The 26,173-nt window shown below is 34.3% G+C and overlaps 1 protein-coding gene across 1 annotated transcript; it reads right to left on the bottom strand.

Moving 5' to 3' along the window:
* Positions 1-7,137: 7,137 nt before the first annotated feature.
* On the bottom strand, positions 7,138-18,716 carry LOC115961621 (metal transporter Nramp5-like; the record flags this gene model as incomplete). Its single annotated transcript, XM_031080566.1, has 4 exons — positions 7,138-7,245; positions 17,628-17,737; positions 18,444-18,548; positions 18,683-18,716. Coding segments are annotated over 4 exons (357 nt in total), but the record flags the coding sequence as incomplete, so codon positions are not given.
* Between the last annotated feature and the right edge of the window lie 7,457 nt (positions 18,717-26,173).

Here is a 26,173-nt window from a genome sequence, read left to right as displayed (position 1 = left end):
TGTTTTTGGAAGATCTGGGTTAAATTCTAGGGTTTTTGAAAAACTTTTCATCTCACACTCATGCATTTTATTCATAAAATATTGTGCTTTTAGGAGTTTCTACATTAAAATGCTTAGTTTTTCAAAAATTTTATTTTTCCAGATTTTCAATCGATTGAACCTGTTGCTCGAACGATCGAAATTGCGATTAAAATTTTGATTTGAATTTGCCTGGCTCGATCAATGCTCGATTGATGCTAGATCGATCGAATGTAATTTTCGACTGATCGAACCTATTTTTCGATCAATCGAAAATCGCTCAAAGAATTTTTTAAAAACATGAGTTTTTCACGTGTTCTTCACTATTCAACTTTTCAAAAAGCTCTATTCTCTCTCTCTCTTCAACCGGTCCAAATTCAAAGCAAATTTTTGTCATTTTCCCTCAATTTTTCTCAAAGGTTTTTGTCTTCTAGCACCGGTAAGACTATTCTACCTTTCCTTTTTTAGTTTCTTTTCATTTTTCATGCATTTAAGGGAGAATTTCGAACCTATAGAAATTTTGGGGTTTTTGGTGTTTTCAATGATTTTTTCAAAATTGATCAATGGTTTTTGTTGTTGGATGATATTAACATGATCTTTATGGTTTAATTTGATCAATTTGATGAATTGGGAAAAATTGAAATTTCTAGGGCTTGAAACTACCCGATTTGGGGATTTTGTTCAATTAAGCTTAATTTGGTGAAACTGGCTTGTGTTATTGATTCATTTTGTCATTATATACTGTTATCTAACTTGTGTAATGATAAATTGATCAATTTGTTGGGATTTTTGAAAGTGGGTTTTCAAAATTTGAGGTTTTTGATATGAACACTATGTTCAAGCTAATTCTGTGATTTTTAATGTATAATTGAACTATTCTCATTGCATTAGAGTATACATCATGTGTTAATACTGTTTATGCATCATATAGATTGTTATTTTCTATATTTTTTGCTCTAACTATGTCTGATGCAGTCTACCCTTGGGTTTTCCTTGTTTTTTTTTTTTTTTCTTCTTTATCTTTTTCTGTCTGTCCTATTCCAACCTTAGCATCATGGTTAGGAAGACTAGAGCTCATAGAACATCCACCTCTGCTCTTGGGGCGCTTAAGGTATAGCATCTTGTCTACCCATATGATAAGTCTCCTCCACTCGATGACATTATGTCATATCTTACTAGGTCTTCTATCTAGTGGGGTTCTGATCCTCGGATCACTTCTCATGAGTTGACCGAGATTCATTATCTCACTTGCACACCATTCTGATAAAGAGATGTGCATTTTTGTATGCCCTTGTCATAGATGCTCCTATGAGTTTTCCTCATCTTTTCATTTGTTCCTTAGTTGAGGTTTATAGGATTAGTTCTACTGCTCATTGTCTGTTTTTCCCCTTTTTTATTCATCAGATTATATTACATCTAGGTTTAGAGGAGTTTCCTGCGTCTAAGCCCGTACACATCATTGCTCCCATAGGTGCCACCTTCCTTCGACAGAGAGCTGCTCATATGAGAGCTAGCCTTAAACGCCCTAGAGTAGAGTCTTCCTTTAGTGCACCTCCTCCTCCTCCTTCTTTAGGTGATCCGACTGCAAATGCATTTGTTGATCCAACTGTTGCTACTGATCCTCTACCTTCTACTTCGGATGATTCGAGCATTCGTCGTATGTTGGACACTGTCATGACTATTCAGGCAGCTCATGGTTAACTCTTGGTGGACATGCTCACGGAGCTTCAGGCGTTACGTGCAGAGTTGGCGAGTTTTAGACAGTCACCTCCACCACCTCCTTTTGATGATGAGTCTTGATTGCCCTTTGGCAATTTGTTACAAAAAAAGGGGAGTACATATGGTTGGGAGATAGGGGGAGATTTTTTTTTTGTTTTGGAGCTTTGGAGCTTTAGATTGTATCTAGGTGCTTCACTTTATACTTATTTTTTGGCTCATGATGTATTTTTTTAATGTCTTTATTTTTTATGAGTTGTATATGATAGGGGGAGACATTATGTTCTTATTTCTATTTCTTGTTTCACATTGTACTACATTGATTATTGATTTATATTTATGAGGTTATTCATGATATATATCTTTTATTTTATGTTATGTGAAATCAAGAATTTATTTTGTTTTACTTGTATTTTTCACACATGCATTTATGTGTTTGTTAAGTATTACAGGAATATACAGGTTGGTTCAGTCATGTTGTTGTCTACAATTGCAACCGATAGATAGTAGTTAGGTTGAATTATATTGTAATGGACTATTTTTGTAACTTTGAGCGTTTTGTTTTATTATGTGTTTTGTCACGGATTGCCAAAGAGGGAGATTGTTAGGTTCTAAGACTTAAGGTTTAAATGTATTAGATTTCATTATGTAATGTTGGCAAACCATGATCAAAACATTTAGTTTTGTTTTAGACTTGTTCAAAGTGTGTCTATGTATAAAGTTGGAATCGAGTGTACTGCAGGATTTATTGTGTAAATCTGCAAGGCTTGATCAATCAAAAATTAGACTCGATCAATCGAAACTTGTGCAGATTGTTTTTCTACAGAATTTCCAACTTAGCCCAAGCCCGTATGACTTGTAGGGTTTTATGTTTTACCTTAATTATAAAAGGAAAAACTCTAGCCACGTTTTATGGTTGTTGTTTATGCTGTGTGTATGAATCTTTTGTGAAATCTAGAGGTGTTCGCCTTCATACATACTTAGGGTTATCAAGAATCAAGATTCATGTCGAGAGCTTGATGATCATTTCAATTGCTGCATAAAGAACTTAAAGAAAAACACAAGTGGGGGTACTTGTGGTTGTTGTGAATCCAAGAAATAAGTAGTCTGTGGACTCGAAGCTATCACATGGTCGTGGTAGTAAGTTTCCTACTCGAGGTTGGAATAAGATGTTAGTAGTCTAAGTCACTATTGTGTAAACTTCAATTCTTTCATAGTGGATCTGTTTTATCTTAAGGATAGCTTGGTTAAATCCTTCCCAGATTTTTTACCGGTTTGGTTTTCCTAGGTTATCATATCGTTGGATTCTTTATTTTCCGCACTATTTTAATGATATGATTTATCTATGTTAACCTAAATCTGCATAATTTACCTAAGTTAATGACTTAGCTAAATAACTAGGTTAATCTTGTTTGTGTTTAAGGGGTCTAAAAACGTACATAATGTATATGTCACATTTTAATTTAGTGCATGGGGGAGGTACCATCCCGACCTATGGGTCCGGTGGTTATTTGTTTGACTTTCACATCAAGAATTAGGGAGCAGCAAATTAAAATAAACTACCTAGTACCTGCTTCTCTTTTTATATTAATTTTTTGAGAGATAATTAGACCTACTTAAACAATGATGCAATCCACACAAATAGAGAGGGAAAAAAATAATAATAATAATAAAGTCAATGTAATTGTCTTTTCAAACAAACAATAAAATGTATACATCAATATATATATATATATAACCGAATCCTTTGAAACTCTCACAATTTTCCACGTCAGCACGATATTAAAAAAAAACTATAAACACACACAAAAAAAAAATTCCTAAAACCAAAAATAAAAATGTAAATGCAAAATAACTTTTCTAAAACACGATAAATGGCTCTGCTATTCCCCCACACGCAGCTCTTTACCTTCTCCTTCTTCTGTCTTCTTCTTCCTCCAAAATGTAGACCCACACTCTGTCATTCCCCCACACACAAAACACAACTCAACAGCTCCACCTTCAGTCCAAAATGTAGGCTACCATCAGTCCTTCTCTCCCACAACTCAACAGCTCCACCTTCTCCGGCACCATGCTTCTCTAACTCTACATTTGTCAGCACTACCCATCTCTCACTCACAACAGTTTCTCCCCCTCTCTCACACTCAGTTCTTCTCTCCCACAACCCTGTTGACACTTGGGTTTCTACCACGGGTTTGTTGTTAGGTTCTACCCCTATCAAATTTTTATTTTTATTTTTGGTAGCTAATTCGAGTTTGGGGTGAATTTATAGAGAAATTCGAGTTTGGTTTTGAGAATATTTGCTTATACATGGTTGTATTTTGATTGAAATCAGAGAAGCCCTAACACCCCAAGGCAGAACAACCCCACTTGAGGGTGTGGCTGAAGAGAACAAAATCCCAACCCTTCACCCTTAAAGTGTTTGACAAAATTCCTAAGCCCCAACACTTCCTTTCCTCTTTCTCTTTTGTCTGAATTTTAGTGTTTTTGTCTGTGTGTGTGTGTGTGTGTGTGTGCAAAGTTTCCACGTCTTCTTCTTCTTCCAAGTTTGGGTTTGAGAATATCTGCTTATTCATGGCTGTATTTTGAATGAAATTAGAGAAGCACCCAACCCCACTTGAATGGTTGCCTAAGTCCCTACCGTTAAGCGAATCCTACCACAGGTCCATCTATGGCAAAGGATGTGACTGCCTTTTCGATTGTCATCATTGGCCACTTGGCCTCACCAGGTCTATCTCTATCTCTCTTCAAGGATGTGACTGCCTTTTACAAGATATTTTTTTATGGTGGAATGCTTGTGATTAAGATGATTGATAATTAGGTAATTGTTATCTGAAGCTTGGTTTTTATGTTTAGTTTAATTGTTTCATCTCAAGACTTTCATTGTTTTTTTTACTTCTTTATCTAATTTCAAGAGTAACATCTACATTTTTGAGGGGTTTTGTTTGATTCTAATTTTTTAGTTATGCTAAGGTTTGTATTTTTAATTTTGGTATAACCATGGAAGCTAAGATCCATAGCTATCAGCCTACTACTGACTTTTATTTTTTGCTTTTTGCCATGCACATCGAAGGACCAAGTCCATAGAGTTTATAAGCTATCTACAAATTCCAGCAATAGCAAAGTGCATAGCAAAGTGAAAAGGTAGAGCTATGTTTTTACTTCTTCCATATCTATTTTTGAATCTATAGTTTTTTGATGTCTCTGTTTCTCCATTACTTTCTTTGGGGCTTGATTTAAATTTTATTTGATAAAATGTTTGGTTGGGTGGGCTATTGGGATATGAGTTGCATTTCAACATAATTCTTACCAATTTAAATTCTTCTCTTGCAATATGCCTTAATGGCTCTCCGTTTGTTTTTTTTTTTTTTTTGGTGGATTACTTCATGCTTCCTGAATCTCATTCGAAATAATTTGTTGACTGATTGATATGTTTTGGCAACATGTAAAACCCAAAAATATGGAATCCTTGATTCAATGAAAATTATTAATGCTGAAAGACTGATTGCACAATTTTTATTAACATTTTCTATCAAATGTAAAACAGCATATATAGCCACCAAACACTCTACAACGGACATGAAAAACAAATTGAATTTCTGTCCCAACATCAAACAATATACAGAGGCTGAAACTCAATGCCACCAAAATTAAGCCTTTAATAGAATGGAATGGAAAAGCTCTGTTTGTATAGAGGATAGAATGAAGGAAATGAAGGTCATATTACTTGAAATTGATTTACTTAATATTGGGTTTCTTCCTTTTAAGACATGTATGAGCTTTATTTTAGACTTGCTTGAATTAGTGTAGGATATCTGTGGCTGTCAATACATGAGGTGAGATTAGCCAAATAGGCAGTTTGCTTAGCTACAGGCTATTTGATTAGCATGGACTTTAGGAGATGATGGCTAAAAGAAATTGACCATTAACCCATATTTTTGGGTGCAAATTAGTTACATATGCATCGCAAAAAAATAAATAAATAAATAAATAAAATAAAATAAAAACTAAAGAATGCGTGTTAAAAAGGTGACCATCATAGTAAAACAAGCATATATGGGGTCTAAACCTCTAATCTTCTTTGCTAATTCTGGTACCTAGGACACCAGTTGCCTCAGTTGTTCAAACTCTGAGTTGAGATATCAGTTTTGCCGATTAAGTCCATGAACTTCTTGCTTGAGATTTCTAATATCCTGATAAGTCTATCCTCTTGGAAGTACAATTTTTTTGTGATTTTTTTTGGGTTGTCCTTGATTAATTTAAGTTGAATCTTTGAATTGAACAGTGGGCGCCATCCCAATTCATAAGGTTATTGTACAATCTATTTATATTTTAGATTGAGCCAATCATTTGGAATTTTTTCTATTACATTTGTAGTTTTGCAATGATTTATGACTATTATGCTACTATTTTAAAGTTGAGTATAGATATTTTTAATAATGTTCACTTTCATTAAGTGTTGTTTCTTTTACATGTACACAAGGTGTTTGATGAAATTTTTTATGAGTTCTAGAAGCCATAATACATGGAGAGTCGTAAGGAGGAAGATAGGTAAGAAATGTGACGCTCTATTGTTGATTTAATCAAGGTAAGCTGTGTTTGATTCTTATTACTATTTATCAATTAAAAATGTATTGTATATAAATGTTTCTTTTTTCTTCTAAACTTTGTCTCATTATTTTTTATTTTCTTTTTTCTCCTATTTTATCCTATACAATTGTTCAACTCAGGAGCACTCCACCAAATTTTAGATGCCTTTTCAATTGAACTAGAATAGGCTTTAAATATACATACTCAAACTTATAGATAGACTATCCATTTGGATTAAAAATTTGTTGTTTTTTACCTCTGGTAATATGCCATTACATCATTTATGAGATTTGTGTTACCAAGATTTTGTATAGCTCAGTTTGTTGTATTGTTTAACTATTGAGAGTGCACTGTGGTTTCTTCAATGAAATTGGTAGGTTTAAGAATATTTGCAAAATTGAGAATATTGTTTAATGGTGGGGAACATAATTTTTTGTTGGCTGGAAGCATAGAAATTATGTTGTTTTAGGTTTCTACAAGTTTTGTGTTTATTTTTATTTTTATGTGAACTTTTATTTTGAATAATTTTTTTTTCATATATTTTCAAGTCAATGCCTTGAACAAAATAAATATATTTAATTTCTATTTAACTATACCATGCATCGCATGAGTTAGCGACTAATAAACTAAAAAAAAAAAAAACATTAAAAAATATAAATTAAAAAAAATATAAACTAAAAAATAAAAAAAAAAGTTTCATGCAACATAAAACTTTTCTAAAACCCGATAAACAGGACGCAAAACCCAATCTCTACCTTATCCTTCCTTAGACCCTATTTCTCCCGTTCCCCTTTCACCCATAACCACCACAACTCAGCAGGCAGCACCACCACCACCACCCTCAACAACCGCAACACACAAACCACCATAATCAGACCATATCAAACCCACAACCCAAAAGCAAAAAATGATTTTGAAGATCTGCGATTGCCCAAAGTTAAAGTCACTGCTAAACTTCGTTCCTATAACTCCATTACAGAAATTCGAGATATGGGGGAGTTCGATTCTAGATGAACGCTGTGAATCATCTGGCCATTGGGGAGACGATATGGTATGTTAGGTTTGGTTTTTGATTTTGTTATTAAACTTGCTTTGCGTTGCTTTAAATTTTCAGATCTCACGCCCTCCTTTTCTCATCCTCTCCGTTTATCAAGTTCCAAAATCAACCAAAGCCTCAACTTTGAACACACCCTTTTGCAATTTTCTCTGAAGATCGTCACCACTCCTCCAACCAAATCAGTGGAGGAAAATTTTGTGGTATTTTTATTTTATTTTTTTAAATTATGTTTCTAGGCACAACCCACTTGAATACTAATTGTTTTCCTAGCCTTATCATGTTTTGTATTCCAATCACGCTTAAATTTAGAAATAGTTTTGTATTGTAAATATCATTTTATAATATTTATTGGCTATTCTTGGCTTTATATTATTGAAATTTTTGTTGTTGTTGTTGTTGTTATTGGCTATTGTTGTTGTGTTATGTGAGAACTAAGTGTTCTTTTCTATGGTTATGTATATTATGGTTGCTTTGTTGAGTATTCACACACTAAATCTAGATTACAGGAACTATATTCTTACTTCAAAATTTTCATCAATTATTAATACTATTTGGGTTGTTGGTTTTAATTAAGGTTGAATGATGAGAAAAAGCAGAGCATGATAGAAACCATAATAATAATAATATAAAAGACTTTCATGACATGAATGATGCAAATAAACAGCACATCAAACAACCACATTAGTACTAACTACTAACCTCATTCACATCAAAGTAAGTTCTGACTAGGAGATGCTCAAGTCGCAATTAGTAAAATCACAATGTGTCTACTAAAATTACCTCAAAGTTAAGCTAAATAGTCTATATCTTTCATTTTAATCTGCAACAAGAGCATAAAATTAACATGGAAGAGATAATTTTAGGATCAGTCTAACATACAGGTCCAAACACAGATGGAACTCTTTCAACCCAAAGCCAACCCAACTTGAAAAATTATATTTTAAGAGCATCCAGAAAATCCTACAAGGATAGAGAAGAGCCAAATCTGAGAGCGCGGCATCCATGGAAACGAAAATCATAGAAATAGCAACTTGTGCTTATGAAAACAAGTCCCATCCCCTAATATACTACTTTATTCTCTCCCTCCCTATAAACCAGATCATATGGTGGATCTACCTTACAATCTACACTGCACCTGCCTCTTCCAAGCCTCTTTTAACAATAACCTATCAACACAAGGACTAATCTTGCATCACTCAAGATATACCCGAAGAGAAGAATTCCACAACTTTAGCAACAAAGGAATGTAATAGAAAATGATCCACAGCCATTTGTAGGTAGATTTTGATACAGCTGAAACATAAAGTCAAATTTCCATTTAATATGTTGGGTATGATTAGGTGCACATCAATCAATCATTAGATTCATGCTTTGTTCATAATTTTTTTTTATTTCTATATCATGTTATCAAATTTGTCCAAGATGTGGAAGGAGTTGAACTATGTAGGACCCTAAAAAATGTTGATAACTTACCAACATGTTAGGAGTCCAATTAAGTTCTTTCTCTTCTATTTAAAAAAAAAAATTAATAAGTAATGGAGGAATTATTCACTAATGGGACATGTTCTATGGATGACTTGGAGATGGGAAATAACACAAAAGTAAGAGCAAAGTATACTCAACTAAGCTAGAAGTTTTTTAAGTAGTTTTTGAGTTTCTCATTCGCTTTACTGTTTTTCTTGGCTGCTAATGTAAGTTTAGACTGAAATAACGAAAATAAGTTTATAAGAGATGGGAGAACTTTCCAAGTTATTCTTTTCATCTGTCAAGGATACCACCTTCTTTGAAGTTGTGGTGTATTTGACCTGATTAGATCATGCTATAAAGAAGTAGATAATTGTAACATTTATACATGCATAATCTGCAAAAATAAACAACTACAAGTTTACAACATAAAGGGAAGTTAAAGGATTTGTAATGTAAATGCACAGATCCATAAGATAGTTGGAGAGGACTAGATAATCTACTAATGGTTTCTTTGCTATATTACATGGAGATTCATGTTGAGATTAAGTACTTTTAATGATATTTTTTTGCAAGAAATTATTTTTAATTAAAAAGATTTATGTGCAAAGTAGCTATATGATATAAATGTTTTGGTTTACAAACTCATCACATTTAATTGCTGATGCTACTATGTTTGTTGAATGCTTCAAGAACATCATAGTGAAAGAGCTTGCCAAATCCTTTTTTCTCTTAGAATAGTCCCTTGAGTCCTTTAGTTCTTTGTTGTTGTTTCTGTTTTCTGTTGTTACCGCTGTTCATCAACATGAACATTTTATACAATAATTTCTCCCATACTAGGTTTATTATTAAGGCTTAAAAGGTGTTGGAAGTTTTGGTGGGGACTAAATGTTATGTGGCAAAAGATCAACTGGACCTATTATGATACTACAACGTGCATGTTATTAGGGAAACAATCTATATGTGATTTTTGATTTGGAGAACATGAGGATTTAGCTGTCTTTTATCCTTTTCCTTTTGATAAAGATAGTGGGTTTGGATGCATGGCTTATAAAGATAGTATTTTGACATTAAGCATAGTTCAAGTTTGGTTTGGATTGTATTTGTCAGGCAAGTGCTAATGGACTAAGAAAGCTAAGGTATAAAATATATTAATATGTAGGCTACTTTTTTTAACACATTCAATTTTTTTTTTTTTTTTTTTATTGTTAATAATAACTGCTTCAATAGTTTTCTATTGCTAATGGACTAGGAAAGAATATTCAATGGTTTTTTTTTATATATAGAATAAATCAAATTATTCTTATGCAAAGTAATTTTGAGGATACTATTGGCTTCAAGGCTCTTTATCGTATGCATTTTCTTATGAGACATTTTATTGTGAGTGAATAAGATAGTTGGCAAATTCTTTCAAACATTGTGCTTTCAATTGGAGTGACTAATTGGTTGCTATACATAGAGTTCAACTTGGACATTGATGCTGAAATATGTTTGAGGGATTTCATCTTATTTTAGTTTTTTATGTCTCTCTTTTTTTAGATAATGATTCAAAATAGTTGTTTTTTCAAGTAATTTCTATTTGAAACTGAGGTAAACTACATATAGTTTCAATAATGTTTTATAGAAAGAGAATGATTGAAACTTTACTTTTAGTTTTAATATAGAGCTATATTCCATTTGCAATGAAATTTTGACTCCAATTCCACTGATGATTTACAAAAGTCCCCCATCTATACCTGTTATCAATAAGTTATTTATGAAATATTTTCCACATTGTCATCTGACCCTTTGACAATAGATTAATAGTTTTGTACATGAGCTGTGATGCCACTTAGGTTGATTACTTGATGAACAAATTAGTCTCTTATTGGTTCTTTTAGTTTTTTTTTTTTTTTTACCATGTGGTTGATTAATTATCTTTTTATTTAACTAGCCCGTGCATCGCACAAGTTAGCGACTAGTATATATTAATTATTAATCACAACTTCCGTGAAGGAAGGTGTTTCGTTCGATTGCATCTGATAGTCAGAGAGGTTATACTATATTCAATTTTAAGATTTTTAACTTTATAAAATTATCAAACTATCACTAGGATTAAAAAATAAAACAGATAGAAAATTTGTAGGTGAATGGATTCAAAAGCCTGCGAACGAGTCAAAACCCCTTCTTTCCCATTGTTTATATGAATCTGATTACTTACATGTCACAAACTATGAAATAAAATGTAACTATAAATCACACAACTTACGTAGGTTTTTTTTTTTTTTTTTTTTTTTTTTTTTTTTTTTTTTTTTTTGCTGAATGGCATAAGTAGATAGTTGAGCACAAAAATATTATACACATTTCTTAAAAAAAATATAAATGGCCAAAAACTTACATATTAGTCTTTTTTTTCTTTTTTTTTAGAAAATAGTAATACTTATTAGAACACACGAACACGAAAGTAGTATATAGAGACATTAGACTGAATTTATTAAAAAAGTGTAAATTTGTCATTTACAACTATGTTTTATGTTGCCTTTATTCCATGACAAAAAGTGTTGTAATTTCTTTAATTTTGTTCCTTGTATTTTTTGGGATCTTATTGTATTGGGTTTAGTATTAAATTAGTGAATACTCAAGCTTAATTGAAGATCAGTGTATTTCATGACTAGATCACGAGAAGGGTTCCCGCGAAAAGGGCATGTGAGGAGCACATGACTGGAAGCTGAAGAGTCATGCCAGGCTGTCGTTTTCGCAAGTGTCTCATAGGTAAGGCCTTCCTGCGAGATAGTTGTGAAACATTCTGCCTGAAAGATTTTTGAGAGTGACTTTCTTACCCCTTCACCCATACTATATATACCCTCATTACCTACAAATGCAAAGGAGGACATTCAGAGAGAAAAACCCTAGATAGGTTTTCTACAACACACACACCCATCTTTTAGAGAGAAAGCTACTCATCTTTAGTGAGAAATCATTGTAGCCTCTTCTCCTTCCCTCTCCCATTGTCATACCTTGAGAGGAGATTTGTACCCAAACACAACTCACACCTTTTCAGAGTGTAGTGAGTGTTTTTGGTCTTGTTGGGAAGCATTGGAAGAAGCCAAGAATGGCAGATGCAACATGGAGCTTGTTGTAGGATTCAGAGAGTTAAACAAGACACGGTTCCGAGAAGCATTGTTGGAGTAGGAGCTTGAAGGGCTTAGGTACATCGGGTAGATTAGGCTTAGAGGGTCTCTTACTAACCCATGTATTCCAACTGATTGTCTAGTGGATCAATTACCGCTTGGAGGGCAACAGAGAGGTTTTACGCTGAGTACTTCGGTTTCCTCTTCGATAACACATCAATGTGTTATCTTGTGTTTATATTCTCTCTTCCCTTACTCTTGTGCTTTACTTTTAATGCTTGTTGTTCAAGCTTATGCACTAAAGTAGTATCCTTTAATTCTGCTTCATTTACTCTTGTTTCCGCACTTAGATAAGTTAGAGTAAAAGTAATCTAGCCGTAATTTTTAATTGGGGGTCTAAACAGATCTTGTGTTATTAACACATTTTTGAGCATTCAATTGGTATCAGAGCGGGTACACTTGTTTTGGTTTCATTACTGAAGTGTGATCCTTGACCCCTTATGTGTTTTGCCATGGATAATGCTTTATATGCTTCTGTGGATATTGTTGAGTGTAACATGCCATGTGTTTGTGAAAATGCCTCTATGAGTGTTAATCCTCAAAATTGTGATGACATATTACATGAATCTATGAGTGTTGTTATTGATATTCCAAACATCAAACTCTTGAAGAAAAGAGCTAAGAAATTTCATAAAAATTTGAGCAAGTTTCATTGTGAAAATGATGATTTGATTGCTAAGCTCAATGAATCCAACAAATTGGTTGAAAAGTGTAAAAAACTTGTTGAACATTCTCTTGAAAGACTAAAAGAGTTTGAATATTTGAATATGGACTTGGATGCTAAACTTGTTTTGTCTAACAAACTAGTTGATGATCTTAAATGTGAAAATGAATCTCTTAAGATGTATGCCAAGTGTTTGATTGCTAAACCTGTTGCTAAAAAGGAAGATAATATATGTTGCAATCATGTTGTGGTACTTGATTGTGTGTCTATTGTGTGTTCTATCTCAAAGGAAAAATCGATATACATTCCTCTACACAAAAGAAATCAAAAAGTGGAGAGAAATGTTCTTAAACCTAAGCCTCTGTTTAGGTCCCATCCTAGGGAATTGAGTGGATCTAAGTTTGTTCCTACTTGCCACCATTGTGGTGTGATTGGTCATATAAGATCTCAATGTCATAAGTTGAAAAGAGAACAAACCCATGTTGCTAAATCCCTTCCCAAAAGGTCTAGTGGACCTAAACACATTGTTTGTCACCATTGTGGTGCCTTTGGTCATCTTAATCCACATTGCTCTAAATTTCAAGCTCTTAAAAGAATCAAAAGAAAAGAGAAACTTGAGCTTCTTGGAAGTTGTGCTATGAAAACTAAACCAGTTTTGGGGGAAAATGGTAAGTTTTTGAAGAAAGTTTTTGATATTCTTACCTCCTTGTCTATGTGCATCTCTGGTTCTCATTCTTCCAACCCTTGTCTCACTTCTCATGAGACACTCATTCCAAACAATCGTTTTGTTTGGATGAGGAAGGGTTCCTATGGTTGAGCTTTTACTCTTTTGGTCCTTGATCTAATTCTTTCGATCTTTGTAGGACCCTTCATGCATTAGATGCTTCATTGTCATGCATTTGTAAATCCTGCATCTCTTCATATGCATTGTTTTGTTTTTTGTTTTCGATCTTACTTTGTTGCATTTGTTTTGTGTGAGTAAAAATTCAAAACCACATAAAAAGTGAAAAATTCATAAAGTTTGATCGTATATGTTTGAGCACATTTCACATGTGAGTTTGGCCTAGTACCTTCGTACTAATGGCGTAGTGCATTTATGAGCTTAGCTTGATATGTATGCACATATACCTTTATGAGAAAAATCTTGAAAACTATGGGTGATTGTTGTAAATAGATCTTTAAGTTTGTCGTGAATGATTGGTCAATAATCATGATGGTCTTGATACTTGCATAGACTTATGTCTATATATCTTCCCACCTTTATTTTTATGTTTTTGCAATAGAGCTCACCAAATGTAAATCTAAAAATGAAAAAGAGATTATGAGCTGCAAAAACCTGTCGCACATACTAGTATTTGACTAGGAAAAAGGGAAAGCGACTTTTGTATTAAAATGTATGGTGCTCAAAAAGCCAAAAGCTAATTCTCAATGTTGAAATATCAAAAATTTCAAGCACCAATCTCAAAATGAGATGTATTGTTCAAAAATGATCAAATGTTATGATTTGTAAGGAAGCCAAATGAAAAGCTTCTAATATTTGTAATCATTTTCTTGTGGGAGGTCATATATACTCACTTCTATAATTGAGATAGACCACTTGACTTAGTACTAGTTGTGTATGATTTGATTGAATTGATCATTGAAGCTTCACTTGAGACTAAGAACTATTCCACATTTGATACACACACACAACACACAAGTCTAATGTTCATTGAATATCTATTTCATTTGTGTGATTGTACATATTCAAATGTGATGTGTGTGTGCTCAACCTTATGTGGATCAAACCAAAAAGATTTTTGTTCTTTTTGTTTTCTTTTGGAAGTGATTTGTATCACCCATGTTTTTCAAAGTTATTCAAGTTATTTTTATGTGAAAAACATGTTTTCTGGGTGTTTTCGTGACTTATTTCATGTGTATGTTCAGTCACGAGTTAAAGGGTCCAATTCTCAAGCTTTTCAACTTTGGTTAGAGAGTTTCATAACTGTTTCACGAGTAAGGCTTACTAATGAAATACCAGCGAGATACCAGCAAAATTTTTGTGGGAAGCTAACTAGCGAAATTACTAGCGAAAATTTCCAGATCAGCTTTTAAAGGGCATTTTGTGGGACATTTATTTTAAACTTCTCCCAGCTTCTCCCAAACCCCTATTTTAATGTTTCTACATCAAAACCCAACTAAATTCAAGTGTTTTTCTTTCCACTAACATCTCTAAGATAATCTTTAACTCTTTTCATTGATTTTGATCCTTAGATTATGTTTTTTGGGGTTTTTTGTTCTTAGTTGGGATTTTCTCAAAGGAGTTGGAAAAATTATTTTTTGTCAATATTTTTGATTGGCCTTTGTTTTAAATGGTGATTTGTTTTGGATGTTGGCCCCTTGTGGCAAAAATTACATGTATTTAGGCAAGATTTTCATATGTTCATGCATTGTTTAACATACATGTGTAGTGTGTGCACTCTATGTGTTTGATAAAATGCCCAAATGGCATTTTGTTGTTATTTTGGACTCCAATAAGTACCAAATTTTGGGGATCACCATAATTATTCATGTTTATCATGTTTTAATCATTGGTGGTGTGTTTTATACACTTTTCCCCGTGAGTGCTTATTCATGCATTGGTCATGCATCTCACATGCACACTAGATGCACCTTTGCTACACACACTCTAACACTTGACATGTTTTGCACTTCTCTCATGCTAGTTAAGTCTTTTTATACCTTTTAGTGCTTAACATGTTCTTGTGTCTATGTCATGCCTAGGTTTACATCATGTTCCATCATCCTTAGCATGTCATGTTTACTTTATGCTTTGTAGCATTTCTTTAGATGTTTTTGTCTTTTGTTTGAGCTTCATTTTCTCATTCATCTTGCATCACTCATGCATCATCTTTTACCCTTGTTCATATCTTATTTTCTTTCCCTTCTTCCTCTTGATTCATTTGTCTATTCGTGACAAAAAGGGGGAGAGTATACCGAAGAGTATACTGGTGTGTTTTGTCATTTCTATTTGACTCACGTGCACAATCTTAAGGGGAGAAAATTATACCTCATGCACATTCATAGGGGGAGAAAGCCATAGGGGAGATGCATATACCAAGGGGGAGAAGACGTTTTTTTGAGAAAACCTTGTTTTACTTTATGCTTGTTTTCTCGTTGCTTTATGGTGCTTTGAGTTATGTTTAGTATCATCTATGTTTTGCTGCTCTCATCGCTTATACTTGTTTTCTCGTTGCTTTATGGTGCTTTGAGTTATGTTTAGTATCATCTACGTTTTGCTGCTCTCATCGCATCATGCTTATGTGTTGGACATGCATACATCCTTATGTTATTGTGCTTTATTGGTTGCATATTCAAATGATCATTTGCTTTGCTATATGATCATTGTAGTCATTTTCATATGACTGGTGTATGATTAAGTTGCTCACATGTTTTACATCATGTTTACTTGATGCAATTTACTTGTTACATTATACTTGTTCTTTTATCACTTGATTTATCTTAAAGGTCTAATGTGTTTTGTGCAAGTGTTTCAGGCTACAGGTATACATGTTCCAAGTTCATCATAGCTTCTAGATTTAGGTGTGAGTGAGTTTTGCCATTGTTCCCAAACTCACGTTTAAGTCTAAAGTCTGTTATAGGGTGTTTTGTCACGGAATAGCCAAATGGGGAGATTGTAAAGTTGTGATTTACAACTATGTTTTATGTTGGCTTTATTCCATGACAAAAAGTGTTATAATTGCTTTAATTTTGTTCCTTGTATTTTGTGAGATCTTATTGTATTAGGTTTAGTATTAAGTTAGTGAAGACTCGAGCTTAATTGAAGATCAGTGCATTTCGCGACTAAATCACTAGAAGTTCACGAGAAGGGTTCCCGCGAAAAGGGCATGTGAGGAGCACATGACTACAAGCTGAAGAGTCATGTCAGGCTGTCGTTTTTGCCGCAAGTAAGGCCTTCCCGCAAGATAGTCACGAAACATTTTGCCTGGAGGATTTTTAAGAGTGACTTTTTTACCCATCACTCATACTATATATACCCTCATTACCCACAAATGTAAAGGAGGACATTCAGAGAGAAAAACCCTAGATAGGTTTTCTACAACACACACACCCATCTTTTAGAGAGAGAGCTACTCGTCCTTAGTGAGAAATCATTGTAGCCTCTTCTCCTTCCCTTTCCCATTATCATACCTTGAGAGGAGATTTGTATCCAAACACAACCCACACATTTTCAGAGTGTAGTGAGTGTTTTTGGTGTTGTTGGGAAGTATTGGAAGAAGCCAAGGATGGCAAATTCAACATGGAGCTTGTTGCGGGATTCGGAGAGCTACAAGACATGGTTTCCAGAAGCCTTGTTAGAGTAGGAGTTTGGAGGGCTTAGGTACATCGGGTAGATTAGGCTTGGAGGGTCTCTTGCTAACCAATGTATCACAACTGATTGTCTAGTGGATCGATTATCGCTTGGAGGGCGGCAGAGAGGTTTTACGCCGAGTACTTCGGTTTCCTCTTCAATAACATATCGGCGTGTTATCTTGTGTTTGCATTCTCTCTTCCCTTACTCTTGTGCTTTACTTTTAATGCTTGTTGTTCATGCTTATGCACTAGAGTAGTATCGGTTAATTGCGCTTCATTTACTCTTGTTTCCGCACTTAGATAAGTTAGAGTAAAAGCAATCTAGCCGTAATTTTTAATTGGGGATCTAAACAGCTTTTGTGTTATTAACACATTTTTGAGCATTCAAAAAGGAAAAAGAATAAAAAAAGGAGAATAATAACGGCTAGACAAAAAACATACGTAGATAATGGATAGTTGGCATAAAAATAGTATACAAAGTATGTGGATATATAGTAGAGCATAAAAATTAAACACCCAAATTTCATACACAAGTAATGAAGCAAAAAAGATTCTTAAATTATGCCATGGAAAGTTTATATAATGAATAAAATACCTCGTATCTCTGCAGGCCAAGAAGTAAGAGAGTGCTTAAACCAGTGATGAGAACTCTGGTCCAAACTAGCATGTGAAATAGTATATTTAGTGCAAAGGCTGTCCCAATCACTGCCACAAATAAAAATAAATAAATAAAAAATTAGAAAGTTTTTGATTAATGACATTATCTATATTGTCTTGTTTATTTGCTGTGTTATTCTTCCCTTAATTTGAATATGAACAATGAGACATGGTTGAGGAAAATCTTGGGAATTCAACGTATATCCAAATCTGTGAGACCAAAAATATATATATATATATATATATATATATATATATATATATAACAAATAAAAGCAATTACATGACACAAGAAATTTACATGGTTAAGTAATTTTCTTACGACCACAAAATTATTGTGTTTTTACTATGTCAGAGAGAAATTACAGAGAAAGCAGTCATTAATACATTAAAACCCTAAAATGAAGTAACAAATAAATACCCAAACTGCAAGTCCTAGACAGGCTAAAATTGGGACAAATTTTTTTCCTAAGGGCAGCCATGGACTAAGCCTCAGAGCACTATTTCCTGCTTTTCCTGCTTGGCCATGATTTTGTTAAGTGGAACTTTCTCCTTTTTAAAATTGTCATGCTTTCATGTCGGGTTGGGTCACAAACTAGATTAAAACACAAATTAGGCTCAACATGACCCAACAAAAAATTCAAGAATTATAAGACCCCCTACATGCATGAATGATAAGGATATTATTTTTAAAAAATAAAATAAAAAAATATTTAAAAAAAATAGAAAGAAGAAGTCAATTTTATTGTTTTACCTTCGGGTATGTCAGCGGCTATGACAGCAACCTTGGCTAGCAACCATAGGCAATACTTCATATATTCTGGGTACTCAAACTTACATAATTCTGAAAGGTGTTTTCCTGTGGAGATATGTAAACAGTAAACAAATACTTAGCTTGATTAATTACTAGTAGAAACAAAATTGCTGGAGAAACTATAATAGCTTTTATCAATTGGCTATTTTGGTCTAGAATTTGTTTGCTGTGCATCATACCGGTGCTCACACCAAGATTTGCAGCTAGCGATTTTTATGAGCGCAAAGATCAACCCAATTAATAAGTATCACCCATAGTTGCTGAAAATAGAAAATAGCACGACCATGCTTAGTGTTTCTCTTGTAAATAATTTCTAATTATTTTGGCCTTCATGTTTCAGTATATTTTTTTCTTTAAAGTTTTGGGTTGTTTTTATTTTGGTCATTTACATTTCAAAATTTTCAATTTTAATGAAAAACTTGAAACTTAGAGGCCCAATAAAAAACCGGGTTAAACATGAAGAGCCAAAATGAATTTATAAAACAGAAATGGCCAAAATGAAAATAGTCTCAAACTTTAAAGGTCAGAAGTATATTTTCATCTAAAAGTATGAACTTAAGTAAGTTACAGTACTTTAAATTTGTGTCATGAGTCGTGCTTCTTTGATAGAAAATGAAATACATTTTATTTAACTTTTCATCTCATCAAAACTTTGTATTCATATCAAAATATTAACTCACTCTCATATGTTAATGGGAGTAATTGTATTTAAATTCATGTATTAATCTATAGGAAATGCACTAATTATTCATGTAAAATGAGTTTATATAAGAAAAAATTTATTCAGAATATGACATTACTTCTCAAGTCTATTTTGTTGCTTTAACAATAATTGAAACTAAAAAAGTAACAAAAGGAAAATAAAAATTTCATATGCATGAATGCACCCAAGAAATACATTAACATTTGTCGGGGACGATTTTTAAATAGGCAAAAATGAAGAAAAGAGCACAAAAATCCCTTTGGGTTCTTAGAAAAGGAAATAAGATGGGGAGATCAAGTCTAAAATTCCAATACTGGTTAAATAGATGCTATTGGTGCATTACAAGAACAAGTCCAAGGTGCTAGACAATGAAAAAATGGCAAAATATGTGAAATACATAAATTTGAAACTTTTCTTCACATAAAACAATAAGAGAAATTTGAGAAAGTTGGTAAGGGAGAAAGGGAATAATCAATTGTGCCATTGTTTTCACTCCAAGACTTCAGAATGTGGCTCTTATGCTTCTATTTATGAGCTTTTGCTCTAAAGTTAGAGTTTTTGTAGGTAAAACGTGGCTAGTTGGGTTAGATTTAACTGGGAGGCTTTATAACAAGCTTGGGACGTCCTTAAGGACTTGTCAATGGATAATGGATGAGGCCATGGACCTCTTTGGTAATATTTTGATGTTTGTACTTAGATTGCTTTTGTTTAGGTAAAGAGTCAGCTTGCTTTTTACATCAAAAGGGGAAAAACTTGATCAAATGGGATTGGGTGCTTTTCCCCAGCCAATTGAACCCCTTGGGAAGTTGCCCTAAATGGCCTATGAAGTCAGCTTATTCTTAGGGCTAAAAAAGGTTCATCTAAAGGTTTTAGTCACATAAAGCAGGAACTATAAGTCCCATTTGGTTGAAAATTTTGGACATGTGACCTTCCCCACGAGTACTAGGTCATGCAAACATCTCCATCCTACATAGCATGACCTATGTTTTGGGCTCATGCAAAAAGTCTACCCACACCAACCAAACCACCACCCCTCAAATCTTTCTTAAGGTGCATGGACTTGGGCCATGCCATGAAAAAGAGAATAAAATAAAATAAAATACAAGAATTGCACCCAAAAATAAATTGTGCTTAACATGCATTGAGTTTGTAGGATTTTTACAAAAATGAGTATCAACAATATTGCAAATTATACTATTCTTAACAATTTATATATTTCCTCTCCTTTTATCAAGAAGTAATATAATGAGTAAAAATAATTTCTTTGAAAATATTTCAAAGTAGTCCTATATAATATATTTGCATGCGTTAAAACAATAAATAAATGCTCTTGTTTTCATTCTTTCTTCCATAATATTTCGTGTAATAGTTCCATTTTTTTTATTTGATTTACCTAAAATCTGTAACTTGCTCCAGCTTGCAGATCAGTTTCCACTATGACATGGTAAAAATGATATTACTATGTCAAACACACACATGCACACAATCACGTAGAGAGAGAGAGAGAGAGAGAGTTACAATTTCCTAGGTCAATATAAGCAATGGAGACAAGGAATCTAGGGCCTACATATGTTAGGAACTTTCTCCACCTAGATTTCTGGAACATCATATATTATCCAAACAAGGTAATTTATATAAACATATAGAACTAAGTGATTTAAAAATAGAAAATGCATAGCTAAGAAAGAAATAAAAGAGGGTTATAAGAGAGAAATCAGAGTCCTCATTATGATCAAATTTGATAGGCCAAACACAAATTGACCCATTGTGATAAATTAACCAATTAATTTAGCTAAGTGAATTAATTAAGTTAATTAACATGCAAATGCATGGTAGCACAAACAAATTACCAATAAACTAATTATGTAGTGGAAAATAAATAACACAGTGATTTATTTACGAATGGGGAAAATCTAACGGCAAAAACCCCACCGGGTGATTTTTAGGTCACCACTCCCGAAATTCCACTATTATCACAACAAGCGGTTATAAGTAAAGGAATCCCAGTACCTTATACCAACCTACAGTTGAACCCTTACCCCAATACTCAATTGAACTTATTCCGTTGTGACAATTTCCCTTTTCAATGCACGGCTCCCAAGTACGTGACTAACCAATTGTGCGGATCCCAATACACGACTTCAATCACCAACAAGAGAAGATTGTTGGCTGCAAAGTTCTTCAGTTCACCCAAATGATGAAGATCAAGAAGATGCTTGGTCACAAAACCCTAAAGTGCACATACACAGCAACTTCTTCAGAAGAGATGAACAAGGGCGAAATTTTGTCTCCGGTCACAATTTGCTTGAACAAACTATTCTCAAAGCTTGTGCAACTTGTGAACACTTTGACAGCCCTTAAAATATTCCTTTTATATGTCGAGGGTTAGAAGAAAAGAAAACCCAAACACATAAAACCGAATTAGAGTCAAAACAAAACTGGAATTCTGTTCTTCATAAAGCTAGACAGATAGCTATCTGTCGAGGTGCTATCGAGCAGCTGTCGAGCTTTAATGAACAGCACTTCTTCAGCTTGAATCTTAGACAGACTTGTATGTTTTCAACACTTGATCTTAAAACACAATTTCTTGAAGTATTAAACACATCCTAGATCTACCAAAATACAAGTAAAGTGTGTTTTGTCAAAGGATAAGCCAATTACATAAAATAGTGACATATGTTCCTAACAAGTGAATCACATACGTCCTAACAATCTCCCCCTTTGGTAATCCGTGACAAAACCACAACAAACAAATGAACATATGAGAGAAGTCATCAATCACTCAACTCATATTCACTTATTGAATACAATAAAATCTATCCTAACACAAACTCTTGAAAAACTTTGCAAGAAGAGAGTTTATGGCAAGTAGACTTTGACAACCTGTATTTCTAAAACACTTTAAACAAAACTTATCAAGGCATCTTTGTGTGAAACAGAAATAATAGATTGCATACAAGTAATAAAAAACATGTGCATAAAGATAGAAAAGAAATAACACATGTAGAGGTAGGTAAAAGAAACATACATCACATATATAAAGAAGATAAGTACAATGTATGTCAAAAATGGTCACAAGACCCATGTACAAAAACAAATGTATCTAAAGTAGAGAAAAGAAAAAGATACATGTAATCCTCACTACATCCCTTAGATATCAACACTCCTCCTAACAAAAATGTCCTATACTAACTCTCCCCCTAAGAATGACTACTCTCATATATCCAAAACTACTCCCCCTTTTTGTCATGAGTGACAAAGGGTAAAAGTGTCAAGTAGACATCTCATTGGTAGAGCTAGCATCTCCATCATCATCTGAAGCATCATCGTCATCACCATCATCATCATCCTCATCCTCAGAATCTGAAGCCACTAGAGGAGGTGGTGAAGGAGAAGCCTTAGGAGCAAAACCACCAACGGTCGCCTGTCGTCGTACAATACGACCGACACGAACGTTCACCTTATACAACTCTGTAGAGAGAGTATCAAGGCAAGCATCCATGTGCTGCAGCTGCGCCATGATGTCTCCTAAAGTCACTTCGCCCGAAGAAGAGGAGGGAGTTGATGTGGATGGAGCAGAACGAGATGGAGTAAAACGGGAGGGAGGAGCTACTAAATCCGATTGCCGAGACCTAAACTGTGCTTCGCTATGCTTAACGGTAGCATAGTCTATGGCACACGTGACAGGAAAATGGTCGGAAAAGGGAAAAGGAACAGAAAAATGGCATAGAATCAGCGTGATAGCCAAAGGGAAAATGAGTTTATCACGAGTAGCCATATCCCTATACACATCTAAGATAGAAAGAATAAAGTGTGAAGACTATAATGAGGTGCTCTAACAAAGAAAGAAAAAATCGAGCACGAGGCTCTATGATAGAGTTATAGTGAGAGAGTGAGTACAAAACAAAAGTCATCACCATGTTCATGAATTTAGGACCTTTAGCAAAAGGCCGACATGGTATAAACTGACGATCACCCCAATCTACGGGACGCTCACAGAAAGCGGAAATCTTCTTGTCTTTGGACACAGTCCTCAAACGCTCACAACCAGGGTAGTCAGGATGCTCTACCCTCAAAACATAAAGCACATCCGCAACAAGCTGTAGTGTGACTGCAATGCGCGTACCTCAAACGTGAGTAGAAAAGAGAGGTATTGAAAAATCGAAAATATGCATGTTGGAGTAAAACTCCTAGATCAGCACGATAGGACAAGTGACCGGGACGTCACAGTGACTCCCATCCTCGATCGTGAATGACAATGGGAAGGTCAATGTCGGCGAAGTCCACCAAAATGACTCGGCGTTCCAAATGAACACCTAGTCGAGAAAAATTCTCCGAGAAGTCCTTTTGGGCATCCTCATCAAGGAACCGAATGTGAGAAGGAGTAGGATCAGACGAAGACGATGCCCTAGAATGCAAAGGGTTCTAGGACAAAACTGACTTACGCTTAGGTACCATAGACACAACTAACGTAAACAAGAGTGAGAGAGGGAAGAAAGAGACAATCAGAAAACTCCAAACAATTCAAATATAGCAAGTATATTGAATAGAAAGTACGTATGCATGGGGAATGCATGAACATGTGACACGCAAAAGAAATTGCATCATGGGCTCAGCCCAATCCAATCCTACCAGCACACAATCAATTGCACACATCTAAAATGCATTATAATACTGTTATTATGCTAATGTGATGCAATGCAAGAGATTTTAAACTCATTTAATCATAAACCCATCTCAAAATTTCAACAATAACTCATCAATTTTGAAAAACCCCAAATTTTTCAAAAACCCCAAAACCTAGGTTTCAAAACATGAATGCATGTAAATGAAGGAGATTAAATGCTTACCAAGTGAAGGAAAACTTGAAAAAGCTTGAAAAATCACTTGGGAAGAGGTTTGGAGTGAGAGAAAAGGTGTTTGGGAGAGGAACAAGTGCAGATAGATCAAGAGAGATTGAAGAAATGAGAATCGGATCACGACAAATGAATATATAGCTCCTCAGTAATTCTCGACAGATAGAGGTGTCGAGAGGTGTCGAGCCATCTGTCGAGGTAAGTGTCGAGAAAAAAAACGTCAACAGATACAGCTGTCGAGAAGGTGTTGAGAAACAAAGTAAAGACACAAGAAGAGAAGCTCGATCGATCCACCAGCTGTCGAGAAGCTATCGAGAATCCAAGAACTTTCTCGTTCGATCCACCAGCTGTCGAGAATCTGTCGAAATTGCGATAAGAAAATACCTTAAGATCTCGATAGAATGCCAGGTGTCGAGGAGGTATCGAGGAGGTGTCGAGATTGCTTAAAAACTGTTTTTCAAGAAGTGAAAAACACAGATATAAATGCAATCAAGAATGCAACTCAACCAAAGATCCATTCAACATTTTAAGCTCTCAAAATCATCTCTCAACAATAAAATGTTAAGCACATAGATCCCAAAACACACACACACACACTAAACAAGTCTAACCAATTTTATATTTCAAAAAACAAGTCAAGACAGTTTAGTGAGAATACATTAACACATGTAAAACCTTGTGATGGCCAAATCACATTGTACCTACACATATATCAAAAGTAGCAAAGAATATTGCGTGTTGTATGGGAAAAACATCGCAAGATTCCATAAGTGTATACATATTATGACGATTTTAACACACAATCTTAATTGCTTGATGGGGACTATCACCTTCGAGGTACATCCTATAACTCCCACATCTCCTAAAATACACGCTTGCAATCATATTTAAAACATTTTTGATCTTTTTGCTTTTCATTTTCTTTGCATATTTTTATTTAAGCAAATCATGCATGGGCATATAAGAGAGAGAAAAGAAAATACCCAATGATGGTAAGCATTTGACATTCCGATTTTGCTATGCCGAAGCACACAAATGTCATTGACACTGCACTTTTGCTATGCCAAAGCATACAGGTGTATATTATGATTGGCGGGCAACAGTGGTAAGATAGTTATTTATACCTTTCTCTTAGGATTTTCTAATGCTTCCCGTCAAAATGAGTGATACGAGTGTTAAGTACAAGAGACCACTTAATCTTACTCAACACAAACATGAGCCACAAAGCTTACTTACTTAGTTGTGCATAGAGATGCTCATCTAAGGTACAAGAGATACAAAGTTTAGAAAACTTTGTTTCAATGTCCATCCAAGGTACACAAGTACCAATGTACACAAAACACACTATTTTTGTATTTTTCTGATTTTTCAATTTTTTTTTTATATGAAAAACAAAACAAAGCAAAACTGGGGAAAAAAAAAAAAGCAAAGCAAAGCATAAAAACTAGACTGACTCAAAACTTGAAAGCAAAACACACAAGTAATGTACACACAAAAACAAGAAGAGAGAAAGAGAACAGTGATAGAATCACTTGGAGCCCTTTTCCTTCCACACCCTGGAAGAACCTTTCCTTTGATTAAACCCTTGAACCGGCGGTGAAGGGAAGAATTAAAACCGTTCAAGTTCGAAAGGAACATGAAGGCTTTGAGAAGATCTCCAAGGGGAGCAAGAGAGGATTGAAGCTGATTTTGGCTTCCAGGTGCTATAATGTCGTTGCTCTGTTGAGTGGCAAGCCACTTATAGCAATTTGGTCGAGTATGACCGGGGACTCCATAATGATGATAGAGATGCTACTTCATTGTTTAGGCTTTTGAAAGTTAGACTTCTTAGCCCTAGGGTTCTTAGCTTCCTTCTTATCTTGCTTAGAGGGTGCTCCTAAGATAGATTACCTTTGTCTAAGTTCTCACTAGCTAAATCAGTTTTAACATTATTATTTTCAATTTCAACATTATTGCTAGGAGGAACAAAAACAGTAATACTAGTAGAAGCAGTATTAGAGGAAGAGAAACCATACCCTAAACCTGTTCGATCAGAAGCAGATTTCTGAAGACTGAGCATCTCATCCCGCTTTGCACTTGAAATCCTCTCCAATTGAGCTCTGACTTGAAAT

The sequence above is a fragment of the Quercus lobata genome, chromosome 9 (assembly GCF_001633185.2).
Source record: "Quercus lobata isolate SW786 chromosome 9, ValleyOak3.0 Primary Assembly, whole genome shotgun sequence".
Taxonomy (NCBI): Eukaryota; Viridiplantae; Streptophyta; class Magnoliopsida; order Fagales; family Fagaceae; genus Quercus; species Quercus lobata.
The sequence above is the reverse complement of the archived record's forward strand: the minus strand, read 5'-3'. Positions and strand labels throughout refer to the sequence as shown.